This window comes from Pseudorasbora parva, chromosome 3 (genome assembly GCF_024679245.1).
Source record: "Pseudorasbora parva isolate DD20220531a chromosome 3, ASM2467924v1, whole genome shotgun sequence".
Classification (NCBI taxonomy): domain Eukaryota; kingdom Metazoa; phylum Chordata; class Actinopteri; order Cypriniformes; family Gobionidae; genus Pseudorasbora; species Pseudorasbora parva.
Window position 1 is genome coordinate 61,854,873 of NC_090174.1, and position 17,901 is coordinate 61,872,773.

The following is a 17,901-nucleotide window of genomic DNA, read 5'->3' on the forward strand; positions in this document are numbered from 1 at the left end:
CTGTTTCGAAACTTCTCAGGCTACTTCAGGGCATCGTGGTGATGACCCATACCAAGTTTCATAACAATCTGTGCATGCGTTCATAAAATACAGCATTTTTGCACATAATTCAAAATGGCCGACATCCAAAATGGCCGACATGGTAAAATTGGATATCAGTCGACTCGGCATGACGCCCTGAATCTAATGAGACCAATTTTATGATTTTTGGATAAACGGTTCAGAAGTTATAAGCCAAAATAGGCATTTTTCGTATCTCCGGACAGGTAGGTGGCGCTGCGCCGAAACGCTGCATGTTGCTTCAAGTCATGCTTGTGATGACATGTACCAAGTTTGGTTTGAATACGATAAAGCGTTGCGGAGATATAGCCTTTAGTGTGTTTTTGCAACCTCCACGTAAAATTTGTTTGTGCGTTTATTGAAAACGATTGGACGAATCAACTTGAATTCCATAACTTTTTGTCAACATGCTCTGAAGATGATCTGTTTCAATTTTCGTGAAAATCGGAGCAACGGCCTAGGAGGAGTTCGAAAAAGTAGGTTTTTCAGAAAATTCAAAATGGCGGGAAAATTTGCATACCGGAAAATGACATCATAGGGTGAAATCGAATCGGCTTGAGCCAAGGAATCCGATGAAAAAAGAATTTTGTTTCTAGCCCTTAGGGGTCAAAAGTTATAAGCATAAATATGAGTGAAACTTTGGACAGGTGGTGGCGCTAGAGGGATTGAGTTAGAGGCACCAAATTTGCTATAGTGACAGCTCAGACTGGCCTCTATGAGTGTGCCAAATTTCACAACTTTTTACCATACGGTTCTATGGGCTGCCAGAGACTCCTATGGCGGAAGAAAAAGAAAAAGAAGAAGAAGAAGAAGAAGCAGAATAATAAATATAGCTGCAAGCAGCCATTATCGGGGCCAAGCGCAAAGAAGAAGACAAGACATGCCAGCATGGCTGGAAGTCTCAAGCCAACTGCAACAATGAGCCATTAAGGACCTATTAAGTTGATTTTAGGCAAAATAGCAGTCAAATTTTAAATACAGTCAATAATAATGGTTTAATGGTTTATCACTTTCGACCAATAGGTGTCACTGTTACGAAACTGATGTGGTTTAGTCAGATTGAGATGACAATGACACATGCAAAGTTTGGTGTCAATATGTCAAAGCATTGCAGAGATACAGCCTCAAGAGTAATTTTTGCATCATGGCTCAACTCTGTTGCAGTGGTATATGAAAACTGTTTTGTCTATCAATCCGAAATCCATAAGTATTTGTCAGCATGGTCTGAAGACGATACGGATCAATTTTGGTGAAAATCGGACAAACGGTCTAGGATGAGTTTGAAAAAGTAGATTTTTAACAAATAACAAGATGGAGCACAGATATGTTTGCAAAATATGGCAAAATTGGTATCTATCTTCTCGGCATGAGCCAATGAATGTATTATGACCAGTCTCATTACAATAGGCTAATTTAATCAAAAGTTATTAGCATTTTTGTACATTTTATTACAACTTTTGACCACAAGGTGGCGCTGCCCCGAAACTTTTTGAATATCTTCGGGACATAGAGCGGAAGACACATACCGAGTTTTGTAACGATACACTAGTGCATTCTTAAATTATAGCATTAGCATTTTAAACCGTAATACTGCATTGAAGTCAATGGGAATTTCATGTTTTGTTTTATTATAGCGCCACCAAGAGGCACAATCCCACCAATTTTTTTATGTGTCCTCGTAGTGAGCCCATACATATGTGTGTCAAGTTTGGTGAAAATATTTCATTTTGTTTTGGAGTTATAGACATTTATATGAAAAAACACGTAAAAAATGACTGACACCTGACTTTGATTGGATTTTACTACCCCTTACTATCAATATTTTGAGATTTGGGCATTAGCGTATAGCTATCGACCTATGTTTCCGAACTTCTGAGGCTGGTTTCGTCTCGATCGGACTAGCGGTTTCGAAGATATCAGCAAATGTTTTTTAAGCACTAAATTACAACTCTGCGCAAACCATATGCCGAAACCTGGCAAGTCTGGTATCGTTGGAGTCGGCAAGGATTCAGGAGACCAAAAAACACACTCCCATCAAAATATGTCAACCACACCCAAAGTTATAAGCGTTTGAAAAAAAAAATTCTCCACTAGGTGGCGCTGTTTCGAAACTTCTCAGGCTACTTCAGGGCATCGTGGTGATGACCCATACCAAGTTTCATAACAATCTGTTCATGCGTTCATAAAATACAGCATTTTTGCACATAATTCAAAATGGCCGACATCCAAAATGGCCGACATGGTAAAATTGGATATCAGTCGACTCGGCATGACGCCCTGAATCTAATGAGACCAATTTTATGATTTTTGGATAAACGGTTCAGAAGTTATAAGCCAAAATAGGCATTTTTCGTATCTCCGGACAGGTAGGTGGCGCTGCGCCGAAACGCTGCATGTTGCTTCAAGTCATGCTTGTGATGACATGTACCAAGGTTGGTTTGAATACGATAAAGCGTTGCGGAGATATAGCCTTTAGTGTGTTTTTGCAACCTCCACGTAAAATTTGTTTGTGCGTTTATTGAAAACGATTGGACGAATCAACTTGAATTCCATAACTTTTTGTCAACATGCTCTGAAGATGATCTGTTTCAATTTTCGTGAAAATCGGAGCAACGGCCTAGGAGGAGTTCGAAAAAGTAGGTTTTTCAGAAAATTCAAAATGGCGGGAAAATTTGCATACCGGAAAATGACATCATAGGGTGAAATCGAATCGGCTTGAGCCAAGGAATCCGATGAAAAAAGAATTTTGTTTCTAGCCCTTAGGGGTCAAAAGTTATAAGCATAAATATGAGTGAAACTTTGGACAGGTGGTGGCGCTAGAGGGATTGAGTTAGAGGCACCAAATTTGCTATAGTGACAGCTCAGACTGGCCTCTATGAGTGTGCCAAATTTCACAACTTTTTACCATACGGTTCTATGGGCTGCCAGAGACTCCTATGGCGGAAGAAGAAGCAGAATAATAAATATAGCTGCAAGCAGCCATTATCGGGGCCAAGCGCAAAGAAGAAGACAAGACATGCCAGCATGGCTGGAAGTCTCAAGCCAACTGCAACAATGAGCCATTAAGGACCTATTAAGTTGATTTTAGGCAAAATAGCAGTCAAATTTTAAATACAGTCAATAATAATGGTTTAATGGTTTATCACTTTCGACCAATAGGTGTCACTGTTACGAAACTGATGTGGTTTAGTCAGATTGAGATGACAATGACACATGCAAAGTTTGGTGTCAATATGTCAAAGCATTGCAGAGATACAGCCTCAAGAGTAATTTTTGCATCATGGCTCAACTCTGTTGCAGTGGTATATGAAAACTGTTTTGTCTATCAATCCGAAATCCATAACTATTTGTCAGCATGGTCTGAAGACGATACGGATCAATTTTGGTGAAAATCGGACAAACGGTCTAGGATGAGTTTGAAAAAGTAGATTTTTAACAAATAACAAGATGGAGCACAGATATGTTTGCAAAATATGGCAAAATTGGTATCTATCTTCTCGGCATGAGCCAATGAATGTATTATGACCAGTCTCATTACAATAGGCTAATTTAATCAAAAGTTATTAGCATTTTTGTACATTTTATTACAACTTTTGACCACAAGGTGGCGCTGCCCCGAAACTTTTTGAATATCTTCGGGACATAGAGCGGAAGACACATACCGAGTTTTGTAATGATACACTAGTGCATTCTTAAATTATAGCATTAGCATTTTAAACCGTAATACTGCATTGAAGTCAATGGGAATTTCATGTTTTGTTTTATTATAGCGCCACCAAGAGGCACAATCCCACCAATTTTTTTATGTGTCCTCGTAGTGAGCCCATACATATGTGTGTCAAGTTTGGTGAAAATATTTCATTTTGTTTTGGAGTTATAGACATTTATATGAAAAAACACGTAAAAAATGACTGACACCTGACTTTGATTGGATTTTACTACCCCTTACTATCAATATTTTGAGATTTGGGCATTAGCGTATAGCTATCGACCTATGTTTCCGAACTTCTGAGGCTGGTTTCGTCTCGATCGGACTAGCGGTTTCGAAGATATCAGCAAATGTTTTTTAAGCACTAAATTACAACTCTGCGCAAACCATATGCCGAAACCTGGCAAGTCTGGTATCGTTGGAGTCGGCAAGGATTCAGGAGACCAAAAAACACACTCCCATCAAAATATGTCAACCACACCCAAAGTTATAAGCGTTTGAAAAAAAAAATTCTCCACTAGGTGGCGCTGTTTCGAAACTTCTCAGGCTACTTCAGGGCATCGTGGTGATGACCCATACCAAGTTTCATAACAATCTGTTCATGCGTTCATAAAATACAGCATTTTTGCACATAATTCAAAATGGCCGACATCCAAAATGGCCGACATGGTAAAATTGGATATCAGTCGACTCGGCATGACGCCCTGAATCTAATGAGACCAATTTTATGATTTTTGGATAAACGGTTCAGAAGTTATAAGCCAAAATAGGCATTTTTCATATCTCCGGACAGGTAGGTGGCGCTGCGCCGAAACGCTGCATGTTGCTTCAAGTCATGCTTGTGATGACATGTACCAAGTTTGGTTTGAATACGATAAAGCGTTGCGGAGATATAGCCTTTAGTGTGTTTTTGCAACCTCCACGTAAAATTTGTTTGTGCGTTTATTGAAAACGATTGGACGAATCAACTTGAATTCCATAACTTTTTGTCAACATGCTCTGAAGATGATCTGTTTCAATTTTCGTGAAAATCGGAGCAACGGCCTAGGAGGAGTTCGAAAAAGTAGGTTTTTCAGAAAATTCAAAATGGCGGGAAAATTTGCATACCGGAAAATGACATCATAGGGTGAAATCGAATCGGCTTGAGCCAAGGAATCCGATGAAAAAAGAATTTTGTTTCTAGCCCTTAGGGGTCAAAAGTTATAAGCATAAATATGAGTGAAACTTTGGACAGGTGGTGGCGCTAGAGGGATTGAGTTAGAGGCACCAAATTTGCTATAGTGACAGCTCAGACTGGCCTCTATGAGTGTGCCAAATTTCACAACTTTTTACCATACGGTTCTATGGGCTGCCAGAGACTCCTATGGCGGAAGAAAAAGAAAAAGAAGAAGAAGAAGAAGCAGAATAATAATAATAGGAACACTAACAATTTCAATAGGTGCCTCCGCACCTTCGGTGCTTGGCCCCTAATAATAGGAACACTAACGATTTCAATAGGTGCCTCCGCACCTTCGGTGCTTGGCCCCTAATAATAGGAACACTAACGATTTCAATAGGTGCCTCCGCACCTTCGGTGCTTGGCCCCTAATAATATATATATTTTTTAAATCATCGATTTTGAAATAATGCACCATTCGGTAGCATATTTTGCAGTCAATGTCTTTGCTGTATCAGTAGTCTATATACATGTATTTATGTTTAACATGAAGTATAGGCCTTCCCTGTACTTCACCTAGTAGTGCCACGTCAGACACGCTTCTGGTGTGCAAAGACAGAAAACGCCGCGCAGAAACGCATATGCAAGCGCACATATGTTCGGTTTGGCTAACTGAACGTTGTTTACTGTCTGCCATAAGTTGATCTTGTAATAAAGGTCTCATCGAGGAAAAACACGCCGCATTTTTATAATAAGTTGAATAATTAATTTTATTACAAAAAATATTAATGATTAATCGATAGCCGATCGTTAATTCTCCCAACGATTGACTAAGAAAATTTAATCGAATGCCCATCCCAAACCCATTCTGGTTGACTCTGCAGAAAGTTGATGACTTCTGCACACTGTGACCCTCAGCATGCGCTGACCCCGCTCTGTGATATTACGTCGCCTACCACTTTTCGTCCAGCCCAAAAACTTGTATAGTTTTTGTCAGTGCTTTTTCAAATCTATTTGTACACTCAATCTCAAAGCTCTTTCCTGTTTTAAATGTGTTTTATGCTGAAAACCAATCGCAGTCGCTGTGACGTCACATACATACCCTCTATTGTAAATGTCATATTGATTTTCTACAACAGTTCAACAAACAAGAAGTTCACATTGTAAGTTTGGACACAATATTGCCTGTTTTCCCCAATGAAAATAGTTCCAAACAAAGCTGCAACAGAACCGTTGTGTCTCCAAAAGTTTTTTTTTTTTTTCAATCAATGATTCAATGATTTATTTATATGGAGTCACTTGCTTTGCTCCAGGATGAACCAGCATTTAAACGAATCAGTTAAACGAATGATTCAATGACTCACTCATTAAGACAGTGACTTGGTAAAACTTGGTTTTAGTTTCTTATTTAAAAGAGTCATTTAACAACAAAATGAGTTTATTTTGAGTAACTGTCTTGACAGCATATTAGGGCTGTGCAATATCACAATCACAATAAAATTTGCACAATCACAAAAGGATGCAATTTAAAGTCGTTATTTAACATTTTCATCTATGTGCAAAAGATGTTCACCAATCAGAACAATTCCTTCTGATGTGTTTGAGCACCGAAACACTGCATTAAAAGTAAATACATCTGCCAAAATTGCAATTAAAATCGGTCAAAAAAAAAGCCTCACTGTCCATTATCCCGTATAGTGTAGTGTACTCTTTTCACTCGCATAAGATAAATTTGTACATGAATGAAGGGAACTGAATATAGCTGCCCTAAAGTAAACTCATCCCGCCTATTCAGGGCTGATCATATATGACTTCTGTGTCTGACTTCCACTCTTCAGTCATTGACTCTTTCACCTCTGAATGACCCTATCACAGATGAGGAAATCCCAGCAACCCCACAAGGGGTTAAACTCATGCATTGTTCCCTAGACGCCCCGAAAGTGAAGCACAGACGTCGCTGTGGATCACTAAAGCTTGCACAACACTTCCCTATATAAGTTATCCAATAGTACTCATGAATGCTACTTGGAAAAAAAGTTTCTACAACAAATCGGTAATTGTTTTTGCAATTTTAATTAATACAAAATTAGTTTCATTAATTTACTACGGAGCCCCTAACGGGACATGGTACGAGATGGGAGAAAATGTATTTATTTTTCATTATTATTTTATTTTATTTTACAATTATTGTTACAATTATGTCTCTTGCATTCTTTCGCAGATGTTTTGCGTTTAAAATATAGACAAAATATATATTTTCATATTACTCTTGTGTGACCAGGGTGCAGAGCGGCATATAAAACAATTACGTTATAGTTATAAAGCGGAGCAATGTCAGTATAATAAAAACTGATATATGAAGATCATTAAACTCACCTGGTATGTCCATCAGGTCATCCAAACTGGGCTGCAGCGGCGTCAAACCAGGCTGGATCATATCTGCATTACTGGTGTAGACTGAGACGACAGGAGAAAACCAGCTGTAAGGGTGTGTGTGTGTGTGTGTGTGTGTGTGTGTGTGTGTGTGTGTGTGTGTGTGTGTGTGTGTGTGTGTGTGTGTGTGTGTATAACACAGCTCTGTTTGGAGGAGCTTGTGCATTTATTCTTTTAACAAGTTCCTTGTTTTAGGGTGTTGTCCTTCCTGAATGCATTTTATAAACTCATGTGACTAAATTCTCCATCCCTGAAATCCCTCATTTATGACATCCTAAATTAAAACACTTTAAGGCAGGGCAAACATTATATATATATATATATATATATATATATATATATATATATATATATATATATATATATATATATATATATATATATATATAATATATATATATATATATATATATATATATATATATATATATATATATATATATATATATAATACACACACATACATACAGTCAAACCAAAAGACTCCTTCAACATTTGCTCACATTATCACAGTTTATTCGCTATAGTTTAGAAAATGGTAATAAAATATGACAATAACTGTGTCAGAATAAATTGATCTTTATAATGTCAGGTAACTGGGGATGTAATGGATTTGAGCTGTTAAATTTAAGAACACAATTAGATAATACCAATTTAGATCGACCAATGACCAACCTATGCTTCGTTTAGTTCAGTCTGTAATGTCAAAGGTCACATTAGCAATTAAAAAACAAAGAGCAAAACTTGCTCAGATCACAGTGAAGGAATCGTTTGGGTCTCAAATGTTAATCAGTTTTACTGGAAGTCACTGTATGAAGAGTTTTGGGGTATAATATGTCACAGTTGACTTTATTTTGCTCTCATCACTCACAGAAATGAACTATAGTGTCCTGCACACACTAGTGAAACATGTTTGAATCATTTTTGGTTTGACTGTATATTATGATATTAAATCAGCCTAATATCCTTTCATTAACAAAAGCTTAAAACCACGATACAGTGAGCATTAAATGTTTTTTTTTCACTCAAGTGAACGGTTTGCACCAGCAACTTTTGGCATCAATAGCCCTATTCGGACTGTAATTGTTTCTCGTGGGGTCGTAAGGTATTTTCATCATTTACAGCGGCTAGTCTGTGATTTTATTGCCGTCTGAATCCAGAATATCAGTGTTTTTCTCCCGCCATCCCCGGCCGAATGACCTCCTGTTTTTAGACAAACACAAGGTCGTGTGGTGATTTAATTGCCGTCCGAATCCACATCTGAGTTTTCAAGAAGAGATCGCTTCAGAATTCACAGTTTATCCTTTTTGACCCCTGCGGAGCGCCGTATCGCTGTCATTTGGATGCATTTTAAAGATATATAGCCTACATATTTATTACTGAAACGCTGGACAGTATTCACAAGAATGATCTTTCATCACCGCTCGAAGGAGAAAGAGGAGAAAAACCTGTGAACATATGAAATGAGCCGTTATTACGGCAGTGATTAGTGTTATATAGGTTACATTTGCAGCATTGTATTAACTAACTTCCGCTCATTTCCACATTTTTAAAATGACATCTTCCTTTTTTTAAACAGGAGATTTCAGTAATTAATAATTTCCTATTATTAAATTAAATATGATTTTATTCTTATTACTCCAAGCATATGACATTTTTACAGCAGACGATTATTCGACTGAGCACATGAGCGGCGTTCCCAGATGCGGATCATAAAACATGCTCCTCCACCGAGTTCACACTTGTAGTTTGGTTAGTTTGGTCCGGACCAAAAAACAAAAACAGAACATATAGTCCTGGTTCGCTTAGCGTTCACACGGGCATTTTTAACAGCGAACCTAAAGTTACCGAACCAAAGGCACAGGGAGACGCTCACAACCTGATTGGTCGTCTTATATGACGTAGGAGCTGCTTACCGAACACTCAAAACAATACCGTGTGCTGATTAAACGCCATCATTTTATGCGTGTACATATGGCATTATTTTTACCCGCTGAGAACTCATGAAGAGCTCATAAAATGTTCAAAACATTCAAAACAGCAGCAGGATTTCCTCCGTTGTGCAGAAAAGAGACGGCCGTTCTGTCGTCTGTACCGACTAATGGGCAACAGGTCCTCTGATGAGAAGAGCCAGGTCTGCTTTTTGTGCGTTTCTTCTAGCATTTTCGAAACATGCTCGTCGGACCAAATATTGATGAGGCACTTCCTCTACGTTTGCCCTCTAATGTTAACGTTACTCATTTTGGATACACCGATCTTTCCGCATCGTCAAATCAGCTGACTATGCGTCTCATCTTGTGACATCACGTCCTGTTTTTGGTCCGTTAACATGTCTTTGGTCCGTGTTGCGTTCATATATCAGTCGAACCGCACCAGAGTTGGTTTGGAAGCGGACCGAGACTCCTCTTTTTAGCGCTCTCGGTCCGCTTGTTTGGTGCGCTCCAGGGTTCGGATGGCAGCGTTCACAGATGTTCAAATGAACCGCACTAAACGAGCAATCGCACCAGGGTTCGTTTTAATCCAACCAAACATGTCAAGTGTGAACATGTGAACATGTCTAAATCATCATCTGAATGCTCGAGTTTATCACTGAGGTGACTGCACATGTATTTTTAAAGACGTTCAAATGAGAAACAATTACCGTCCGAACAGGGCTAATGATGTCAAACTGGCACAATGCATCTGCCAAGTTTGACAATGCACTCGAATGCTACGGGTTCGGAATGACATGAGGCGGAGTAAATGATTTTTGGGTGAACGATCCCTTTATGGACTCACTGTTTTGCCGGTCTCCCATCCAGGGACTGGGTTTCTGGGTCATGGTGAACAGTGTGTCTGAGATATCTGACAGGAAGCAATCCAAGTCAAACATGTGGACTTCCTCTGATGCCGTCTCGGGCTCTGGGTAGATCTGACTAGTCCATTTCTCCAGTCCAGTTCTGCTGATGGGACTCTGCGGAGAGGACACATGAATCAGGAATCAATCGGGTCCAGAGGACGAAGCTCACCTTTAAAGGGTTAGATCACCCAAAAATGAAATTAATGTCATTAAAGCTGCTGTCCGTAACTTTTTCTGTGTTCAAGATTTACAAATATCATACAATGACAATGTACAACATGAATCCATTTAATTGAATTACTCTGAATCATTATGGTACACTTATAATAAGTGTTTATATTGGGACTATTTCAGGCCAGTACCACTGCGGAGGAGCACATCCCCTGTGTGATTCGCCATTTACATAAACAGAGAGAAGTAGCTCCGGCTGCAATGTTCTTCCACAAGACACGTGCAGTTCTGTTTATTAACCGCTAGAGCGCAAAAAATTATGGACTGCAGCTTTAACTCCTCCCCCTAATGTCGTTCCACACCCGTAAGACCTCCGTTCATCTTCACACACAGTTTAAGATATTTTATATTTAGTCTGAGAGCGTATGCAAGTGTATGCACACTATACTGTCCATGTCCAGAAAGGGAATAAAAACATCATCACAGTAGTCCATATGAGACATCAGTGGGTTAATTAGAGTCTCTTGAAGCATCCAAAATACATTTGGGTCCAAAAATAACAAAAACTACGACTTTATTCAGCATTGTCTTCTCTTCTGGGTTTGTGTTCAATCCTCAAATAAAGATTCAAACGGTTATGAATCAGTGAATCGATTCATGATTCGGACCGCCAGTGTCATGTGATTTCAGCAGTTTGACACGCGATCCGAATCATTAATCAATACGCTGATTCATAACCGTTTGAATCTTTATTTGAGGATTGAACACAAACCCAGAAGAGAAGACAATGCTGAATAAAGTCGTAGTTTTTGTTATTTTTGGACCCAAATGTATTTTGGATGCTTCAAGAGACTCTAATTAACCCACTGATGTCTCATATGGACTACTGTGATGATGTTTTTATTCCCTTTCTGGACATGGACAGTATAGTGTGCATACACTTGCATACGCTCTCGGACTAAATATAAAATATCTTAAACTGTGTGTGAAGATGAACGGAGGTCTTACGGGTGTGGAGCGACATTAGGGAGAGGAGTTAATGACAGACATTTCATTTTTGGGTGAACTAACCCTTTTAAATACTCAATGCTAGAGGTTTCATCACATTATTAACACAAAGTAGGAGCAATAGTAATATTGACGCTTGATTTAGCAGATGCTTTCCTACACAGTCAATTGCTTCATATTTTAAAATCACTAGATGCGGCAAAGGCTTACTCAAGCACAGATCATTTTGTCCAATATGTCAATAAGTCCATTAGTTAAAAATCCTGTCATGAAATTAAATAGATTCCAACTTTACAGACACACACTGAGCAAGAAACGCGAAGGAATATGAGACATATAAATAAAACTAATAAATAAAACACCAGAAAATTATAACATAAAAATATTAGTGCTTTTAATGCAATTAATCGCATCCAAAATAAAAGTTTGTTTACATAATGTGTGTATACTGTGTATAATGTACTGTATATATAAATACAGACACATGCATGTATATATTTAAGATATATTTGCATGCATATACTGTATATAAATTTAGATATAAATAACACATTTTTTCTTAAATACATGTATGTGAGTGTATTTATATATACACATAATAATTATACACATACATTTAATATAAACACAAACTCTTATTTTGGATGCGGTTATCGTGATTAATCAATTTGACAGGACTAACAATATAATTAAAAGTACATTTAAAGAGAACAAGGTATCCAATAATATTCATGTTCAGAGGACAACATGAAATCAACCATAATTATTGTGGTTATTATTATTATTATTATTAAAATTATTATTTTTCATATTTATCTGTACATATAATTTCTTTTAATTCATGTGCCCTCATAATATTTAATTAAATTTAGTCCAGCAGGGTTATTCAAAATAAAACCATAACAAAACTTTCTCATAAACATTAACTGAAATAAAATAAAATAAATAAATAAAAATTATATATATATATATATATATATATATATATATATATATATATATATATATATATATATATATATATATATATATATATATATATATATATATATATATATATATATATATATATATATATATAAAACGTAAACATCTTATTTGAGCTATTTGCCAAGGCAACATGTATCATTTTCATTTTGTAACACAAAAAAATTATAACTTACTAAAAACTACATAAAAAAAAAAAATGAACAAAAAACTAAATTCTAGTTTACAAAGAAAATGAATATTGCCAAAAACTATAATACTAAAATAACACTTTCCTCAGCAACCTGAACCTGTAATAAGACAACGCAATTATCTAATCAAGCCCCGCCCTAACAATAACAACTAAAATAATATAATACAACTATATAGGCATATTTAATTCAAATGCAAAAACCAACAAAATTACTAAAACTTTACAAAAAAATAGTATTAATATAAACTATAATATTCCACCAGCAACCTGTAATTAGCAAATGATTACGATCCAATTATCCAATCAATACCCCAGGGATAAAATCAAGCCCCGCCCTACATTTGCTCTCGTTCCAGAAGCATTTCACTCGGATATACGTCACAACAGGGAAGAAAAGACGAGCACAAATCTTGTTTCTTTTCCCAAAGACCTGCTGGCCTAGAAGACGTCAGCTGAAAAATGTCTAAATTATTTCAGAAGCGGTGCAAGCTTCTTTTTTCCTTCTTGCACTAATGAAGCATTCACAATAAAACCAGAAACTTGTTTTGCGGAAGCTAATTTCTGATTTAACATTGACTTAAATCAGGTTCACACATGCACACAAATACTCAGATTTGACATTCTACTCACGGATTTTATTGGGAAAATCCCATGTGCATCTGTTATACCTGGAGAGCTGCGGTCTTGCTGATTTTTCCACTCTGACACTCGGCACGGGCCGCAAATTTATAGGAATACCCACAATCAAACGCCAGCGTCAATGATTGCGTCTTTCCTGAAAACTACCTACGTTCTGTCTTCCACTTTCTTTTTTCTTACGCACAAAGGTGCCAAATTATAGTATTGCTGCTGGAGTGTGTTTGGGAGCAGAAATGATGTGTGTGTACGTGGGCCAGCAGTTTAAGGCAAATGTGTAAAAGACAGGAACCCCTGGCCGATCCCATTATGTTCTCATCATTTCTCCAGGTTTCTCCATATCATTGAAGGCGAGCGGTGCTTTTGTTCCTGACCCAGTTCCCGCTGTCACACTCACGTGTGGAGGCCGAGGGCAAACTCGCCGCCCCCTACTGTCCCATTGACACACTGCACGGAAACATGCCCACTTTCTGCCAAAAGAACAGGCATACAAATACAGCTCCGTAGAGATTAATGGGGAAAGACCAGGAACATTCTCTGAACTTTGGCTAACATTCTGGACAGACCGTTCTCTCAAAGGACGCTTTTCCCCTGTTCCCTCCAATACATATTCACTCAAAGAAATGACTTGTTGAATTTACTTAAAGGGTTAGTTCACCCAAAAATAAAACAATTCTGTCATTAATTACTTACCGCTATGTCTTTGGACACCCGTAAGACACATCTTCAGACACATTTACACACATTTAATCATTTAGCAGACGCTTTTATCCAAAGCGACTTACAAAAAGGGGAATAGGGGATCATAAAGTGATTGTAGAGCCGCTGTAGTGAGATGGGCTTTGTAACGACGTCTTAAGTGCCTTTATGTGTACAGTGGTGCAGACACAGATGAAGATATTAGTGTTGAAATCCGATGGCTCAGAAAGGCCTTCATTGACACCAATGTCATTTCCTCTCTCGAGACCCATAAAGGCACTAAAGACGTCGTTACAAAGCCCATCTCACTACAGCGGCTCTACAATCATTTATAAAGAGGCCAGAAGAGTTTTTCAAAATATTATTAGAAAGGCTTTTTTTGTTTGTCAAAATAGTAAAGAGTAAAATAAAATAAACTTGCATTATTCATTTAAATGAATTGTCTGAATTTTCAGCATCATTACTCCAGCCATCAGTAAAAATGTTCAGATCAGTTTTAAGGATCTGTGATGAATATAGAGTTCAAAAGAACAGCATTTATTTAAAATAAAAATATTTTGAAATGCTAAAAATGTCTTTACAGTCACTTTTGATCAATGTAATCATCTTTGATGAATAAAAGTATTAATTTTTTAGTTTTTAAATGGGACTGACCCCAGACTTTTGAACTGTAGTGTGTTGCAAATACAGTATATAAACAGTATATAAAGTATATTATATATACAGTAAATAAACAGTATAAAAGTATATTATATATACAGTAAATAAACAGTATAAAAGTATATTATATATACAGTAAATAAACAGTATAAAAGTATATTATATATACAGTAAATAAACAGTATAAAAGTATATTATATATACAGTAAATAAACAGTATAAAAGTATATTATATATACAGTAAATAAACATGATATTTATGATATTTTCAAGGGCTCATTCAGAAGTACTTGAGCATCTTAGCATCTATACATCTGATGGTAAAAATATTGAAAGGGTATCTTCATACAAATACTTGGGTATTTGGATAGACGATAAGCTTTTGTTTAATGTACATATTTTTAATCTAATCAGAAAACTTAAAGCGAAAATTGGGTTTTATTTTAGAAATAAATCTAATTTTACATTTCATGCTAAAAAGAAACTTGTTGAAGCTACCTTCCTAAGTGTGATAGATTATGGGGATATATTATACATGCATGCTTCCTCCTCCATTCTAAGACGACTTGATTCAGTCTACCATGCTTCTTTACGCTTTATTGCAAATGCAAAATCCCTTACTCATCATTGCATTCTTTATGAGATGGTTGGTTGGACATCACTAACTATACGAAGAAAACGGCATTGGTACATTTTTATTTACAAAGCAATGCTAACTGGGGAAAACTGCATTTTCCTATTATGGACCTATGGCATGGAATCATTTGCAAAAAGATTTAAAATTGGATAAATTGGTGGCTATCGGTGAATTTAAAGGCATCATAAAGAAGGTGGTAATGAAGGCATGTGATTGTTTTTGTTGAGAGAATCCTATGTATTACTATTTCTTTTTATTATTGTACTTGTTGTATTTTAATATGTTGTCAGACTGTATGGCTGCTACCTTGGCCAGGTCTCTCTTGTAAAAGAGATTTTAATCTCAATGAGACTTCCTGGTAAAATAAAGGTAAATAAAACAGTATAAAAGTATATTATATATACAGTAAATAAACAGTATATAAAGTATATACAGTATATAAACATTATATAAAGTATATGTACAGTATATAAACAAAACAGCCATTCAGTACCATGGCATGTATATCGCAGTACCATGGTACAGTACTATATGGAAGCGTCAGCACTTTTATTTGCAAGCGGTGACTCAAATCATCAATCAAATTTATATCCAGACCAGCACATGAATAAAAATGGATTTAAAAGAAGTGCTGCAGATTCAAATCTTGCAGTATGTGGGTCACATTTGATTAACGCTGTTAAAGTCTGAATGTGCATTTTGTTGACGGCCTCATCGAACACAAGGGAAGATTAGCACTTTAGTCACTAAAAGCAATCAAACGAATCCGTTTTCACCCATTTGAGGAGCTGTGACGCATATAAACATACGCATTTGCATTTACTCACATGGATGTTCTTTTTAATTTTTCAGCCGGCTGGGGGAAGCAAAAACTGAGGGGCGACTATTAATAGCAATGCACTGTGCAAACATGACCTGCACCGCTAACCTACTAAAGTAAACGCTACACTACTCTACCAGATCAATGATTTACACTACACCATCACAGCTGCGTTACGACCCATAGACGTGGAAGAGACCTTCAGAAATGTCCCCAATATCAGAAGAAATCACAGGTTTGATTGGATTATGAACCAACGAACCTACGTACCTGCAGAAGTGTTATGAACTTTAAAGGGGTCATGATATAAGTATTTTATATGTTCCTTGAAGTTGATGTTTTGGGACCTGCATTTACATGCACATGAACTTTAATGACATCCCATTCGTAATCCGTAGGGTTTAATATGGAGTCGGCCCACCCTTCGACCTCTCAGTCTCCGCTCTAAATCATCCCAAAGCTGTTCTATCGGGTTGAGCTCAGGACTCTGTGCAGGCCAGTCAAGTTCCTCCACACCAAACTCGCTCATCCATGTCTTTATGCACCGACGCTTTGTGCACTGGAGCGCAGTCATGTTGGGACAGGAAGGGGCCGTCCCCAAACTGTTCCCACAAAGTTGGGAGCATGAAATTGTCCAAAATGTATTAGTATTCTGAAGCAATAATACGTAAATTAATTCATTTCACTGGAACTAAGGGGCCAAGCCCAACCTCTGAAAAAAAAAACCACACCATAATCCCCCCTTATCCAAACTTTACACTTGGCACAATGCAGTCAGGCAAGTCCCGTTCTCATGGCAACCGCCAAACCCAGACTCGTCCATGTGATTGTCAGACTGAAGCGTGATTGGTCACTCGAGAGAACATGACCAGTTTTAAAATTCCCGGATATTTCCAGGTTTTCCATGACCATGGGAAACCTGTTTATTATATTTAAACACCATTTAGTTTAATCAAAGTGACTTGACCGTACTTGTTTTTGGACTTCTTAAAGGGATAGTTCACCCAAAAATGAAAAACTTGTTTCGACTTTTGCACGACTACTGAGACTACTGCAGATTCCTGTAATCTTACCTTCTGTAGCATGGACAGCAGATCTTTGTTCTTCTGAAGCTATAAAATAAAATAATATAAAATAAATCAGAATTAGTAGTGCTTTACGATCCTAATGGAGATTACAAATCAGACAGGAACTGGCCTTACAATGCTTGATCTTATCTTAGTGATGGGTCAAAACCTGAGCATTTTTAGGGGGAATGAGAGCAAAGATTTTAACGGCCCTTCCTGTGAATATTGAACTTTGGGTTCTTGACCCAAAGTTGCTCCTAGTGTTTTGCAACAGAGTGTGAAAATTGTAGAGTTATATTACTAGCTCTGGTCTGAAACCTTCAGGAACACAATCACATTACATATTTTGCATTAAAAGCTAATTTCAGGAAGTACCGTAATGGGTGGATTTAAAAAATCTCTTAAACCTTGGTGTGAAGATGTCTATATGAGGTCAGCCAATTTATGGTGGGATTCACCATCAAAAGTAGTTTGATAAACTGAAACAAAGGGGTGTGCCTAATAGCATATTAAGAATATTGGTATGCTAATCAGACTATAATAATAAAATGGGGTAACAGTGTTTCAGCTCGTTTTGGAGTGAGTAATAAAGTGCGACAGGGAGGTTTAAGCCTAGTTCAGACTGCACGATTTTCAAACTCGTCGGGTCACTGCTCTATTCACACTGCATGACTATCTGAGGTATCATTCAGTCACTGCTGTGTTCACACTGCACGATGGTTTGACGACAGAGGAGTTCACACTGCATGACTGAACAAGAGGAAGAATCGCTGACAACTCTCTCTCTCTCTCCGGTGCGCAAACTACGTTTCCCAAACACGCGTGC

At 37.3% G+C, this 17,901-nt stretch overlaps 1 protein-coding gene across 2 annotated transcripts in view; it reads right to left on the reverse strand.

Annotated features, from left to right (window-relative positions):
* LOC137071587 (carbohydrate-responsive element-binding protein-like) overlaps positions 1–17,901 on the reverse strand; it is a 67,172-nt gene that overhangs the window by 37,286 nt on the left and 11,985 nt on the right. For both annotated transcript variants that reach the window (XR_010904455.1, XM_067439716.1), the window contains exons 5-7: positions 17,082–17,120; positions 10,137–10,311; positions 7,302–7,382 (exon numbers count right to left, since the gene is read on the reverse strand). Coding sequence is in view for 1 of the 2 variants with exons in the window: in XM_067439716.1 (XP_067295817.1) it covers positions 7,302–7,382; positions 10,137–10,311; positions 17,082–17,120 (295 nt within the window). In the remaining variant the exon portion in view is untranslated. The remainder of the gene's footprint in view (positions 1–7,301; positions 7,383–10,136; positions 10,312–17,081; positions 17,121–17,901) is intronic.